The following is a 3,554-nucleotide window of genomic DNA, read 5'->3' as shown; positions in this document are numbered from 1 at the left end:
GGAAGGGGGGGGGGGGGGGAGGAGGCATGTTTCATTGTCATGGCAACTAAGGCTTAACAGAAGCAAGCTGGACCATCATATAGGAAATACTTTAGTGTCACCTCCCAGGGCAGGGCTCTGCTTCCTGGTTAGATTTGTATTCCAAATTAGGTACTTAGTGCCTAAAAGCAGAGGACAAGAGATCTCCTTTTGCTCAGCAAGCAAGTCCCCTGCCCATGAGCCAGCAATGTAAACAAGCAAGACAAAGGGTAAAAAAGGAAAGGATACCACATAAACTAAGTGATCAGGATGACTGTTAGGAGCAAAGGGATAAAAGTGAAGTCAGTCTAACCACCCTACTCAAGGGAATAAACCTACGGAGATTCCCAACAGAGGTTTGTTGCCTATTATCACAAGGGTAAGAAAGCAGATGTTTCAAGATCTGGTTTACTGCAACATGTTCAAACACCTTGTGCCCATTAAGTTTCATGTCAGAGGCTATATGTTGTGTAGACCTTTAATAATGTGTCTAAGGTAGTATATCAGTATTCCTTCTTCCACAAGTTTATGTTGCCATCACCTCAAAGACAACACTCAGCCAAGAAACATGTACTCAGCTTTCTCTCTCTATAGTTAATCCTTTTGGAATTGACTAACTAGTATATCTAGATTCATAAAGGATGCTGAATACTCAGAACACACTGAAAAGGGCATTTGCTACCTGCTGTTTGCTATTTAAACATTTCATCTAAAAGAGAAAGAAAAGGAGTCATGTCACTAAGAACCAAAATAAGGGGTTTTCTGTTAAAAAATATCTAGCTTTACTTTTCCACCCTAACAGTCTATACCAGAATATTCCTACAAAGGTAGCTGGAGTTGGTTCACAATAGGAGTGGAAACTGGATGCTTATGGATTTGGTTCCCTTGCCTACCCTTCAGGTCAATCTCACGATGAGAACACAAATGCACATTATTCTCACTGGGGTGGCAATTTGGAACATGCAGCATTGCATTAGGAATAAATATACAGTAAGATTGGACTGCTTTCAATTTTAGTGCTGTTTTCTACTCTACCAGTGTTACTTCATAACTAACTCAATTCCTCAAAAACAGAGAAAGCCAAGCCAGTGCACAGATGGGAGACCTTAAAAAGAACCCAATGCTGTAAGTACATTTCTTTGAAATCAGTAAGGAAATCAAGTACTAGAATGTATTTGTTTTTAACTTCTGAATGACAAATTCTGAACACCTACAGCTAATTAAGTAATAATAAAATCAGGCAATAAGCATGGCATTGGGCTGGACAGCTGTTTCTTTTTGGGCAATTACAGTTCATAAACCTGGATTTCCCAGCATTTGGACTGACAGGCTTGGAAGTAGACAATGGCTGATGGTCAATGTGGCAGCCTTAAGCAGTTTATGAGGTGATGCTGTTATGACCATATCATTTGCTAACAAGTTGCCAAGTTTAAAGCACATTAAAAAAATCCATGATGACAATACTATTCATGCACATACTTCCCACGCAAAGTTAATTACATACCGAAAACCCCACAGCACTATATGAAGGGAACACATCACAGCTTTTCAGACAAAAAAAAAAAAAACTAGTGACAGAGGGGCAAGCTGCAGGCAACTCCTAAACATGAACATTAAGGGACAGAAATAATTTAGCAGCAAGTAATAAGTCAGATCCAACTTGGAAACAATTGCTACAGCACCTTGGAAAGGACCTATACTTGGAAGGTCAGAGTCTGAAGATAAGGCTGTAAAATTAACTTATGTCAAACAGAAATAAGAGGACAGTAAGGGGAAGATAGGAAGTGCCTCTTGATGTGGTGCTTGTATCTTTCATATGAAGTCTTGGCTACAGAGGAATTAACATAAAAACTGGTAACTGACAGAAATGGACAGTTCATAAATAGCAATAAATACAAAAAACTGCAAAGACTGGCAAGATTAACCGATTTTGAAGAAATGCATAGCTTGTCCCTGTCCCAGCTGGGTACAAACTTGCAATTAGAGGGAGACCAGTTGCTGAGGAGATCCAACTAGGGTTGAGAGGAAATTAAGGGAAAAAATCTAAGACTGAGTGCCAGATAAGGCTCATCTACAGCACAACCCTACTATGCAGAGGGATAAGCTTCCAAAGAAGCTATTCTCCAGCTGGCCTAGAGAACCCTAGAAAGTAAAGTGAAGATTGGTTGAAGAAACAACCTCCTCCTCAAGATAGACTTACCATGGGACAATGAACTAAGTTTGTGTTCCAATTGCCATAAAACGCCATGTGCTAACAGGGCAATAGTTACAGATATGGAGTAGCTTTAACAAGAGATTAAGCAGGGGATGGCAGGTAAGAGAGAGAACCCAGAGCATCTGATAAAAGGTGCATCCAAGAATAAACCTTCCTAGAAGAGATTACAACCTAACCAGCATGCACAGCTACCTTGCTCCAGTACTTAAAATACATCTTAGGAGAAATAATACAAGTCAGTTAATTTTCTCTCCCTACACAAGGTCAGTCTGGTGACTATTTATATATTGTCTTGTGTAATTAAAGTGTTGTCTCCAACTAAGAAGAAAGTATAACCTGATAAACAAAAGTTATATCATGCAGACAAGCCGTAAAGCACAAAGTCCAGTTTCTTACAGTTTCGTAACAGGAAAAAAACCCCCAAACAAAACGCAGCCAGGCTTTGACATCTGGTAGGAGTTGCAATTCATTTTTGTAACCAGTAGATACATTTCAGATTCACTTCCTTTGGTGTCATTTAAATTCACAAGCTTGAAAAATAAAAACAAGGTGCTATCTTAGGAGTTAGTTGCTGGGTTCATTATATTCCAGGGCTTTTCAACTGGGGGTACTTAGGATGGTCTCAGCAGGTACTCCACACACTCACCATCTGGCTGCCAGGGCCACTCCCCACCACTCATCTGGCCGTCAGGGCCCCCGTCAGGGGGCTTTCTAGACTGGCTGCCAGGGGTACACACTGACCCAAAAAGGTTGAAAACTCCTGTATTCAGTATAGAAGATAATGAATGGCAGAAGACCAAGAAACTTACTTATGCCATTAAGAACTGGCTAAGAACCTTCCTTGTAAGTGAAGCAGAGGTATAGGTAGATTTAAAACAAACAAATCTGAACCTCATTGTTATACAGAAAGGAAACTTCAGATTTCAAGCTAATTAAGTTGGGGTGAGGGGAAGAAATCTGTTCTTCCAATTTGTCAGCAAAGGATACTGTAAACATGAAGCCCAGGAGGTAAAGTAATGTCTCCCCAGCATGCTCCCGCTCCTGGTGCACATCCAACTGACACACTTATCATGACCAGTACTGATAACCCACTCTGATGTCAGGCAGAAAGTAACAGCAGACACCCGATTTTGATGAGCTGTGGAAAAAAAATAAAGTAAATAAAATGGTTTTGGAACTTTTTGCTACAAGTGCTTCAGTTGAAGTCTCATAAAAAAAAGCACACAAAACATAAGGTAAGTAGTATGTGGCAGTTGGAGATACCAATTCCAGAAGAACAGGACTTTTACCTCACCTCTAGCCATACTGACTGCAACCCAGA

The 3,554-nt window shown here is 40.3% G+C and overlaps 1 protein-coding gene across 1 annotated transcript in view; it reads right to left on the bottom strand.

Moving 5' to 3' along the window:
* The window catches only part of WDFY1 (WD repeat and FYVE domain containing 1), a 37,414-nt gene that overhangs the window by 11,220 nt on the left and 22,640 nt on the right, over positions 1–3,554 (bottom strand). Inside the window, exon 5 of the mRNA XM_019503649.1 lies at positions 3,221–3,371. Within this exon, the coding sequence (XP_019359194.1) occupies positions 3,221–3,371 (151 nt within the window). The remainder of the gene's footprint in view (positions 1–3,220; positions 3,372–3,554) is intronic.

The sequence above is a fragment of the Gavialis gangeticus genome, unplaced genomic scaffold (genome assembly GCF_001723915.1).
Source record: "Gavialis gangeticus isolate Ggan-Ray unplaced genomic scaffold, GavGan_comp1, whole genome shotgun sequence".
In the NCBI taxonomy this organism is placed as follows: domain Eukaryota; kingdom Metazoa; phylum Chordata; order Crocodylia; family Gavialidae; genus Gavialis; species Gavialis gangeticus.
The sequence above is the reverse complement of the archived record's forward strand: the minus strand, read 5'-3'. Positions and strand labels throughout refer to the sequence as shown.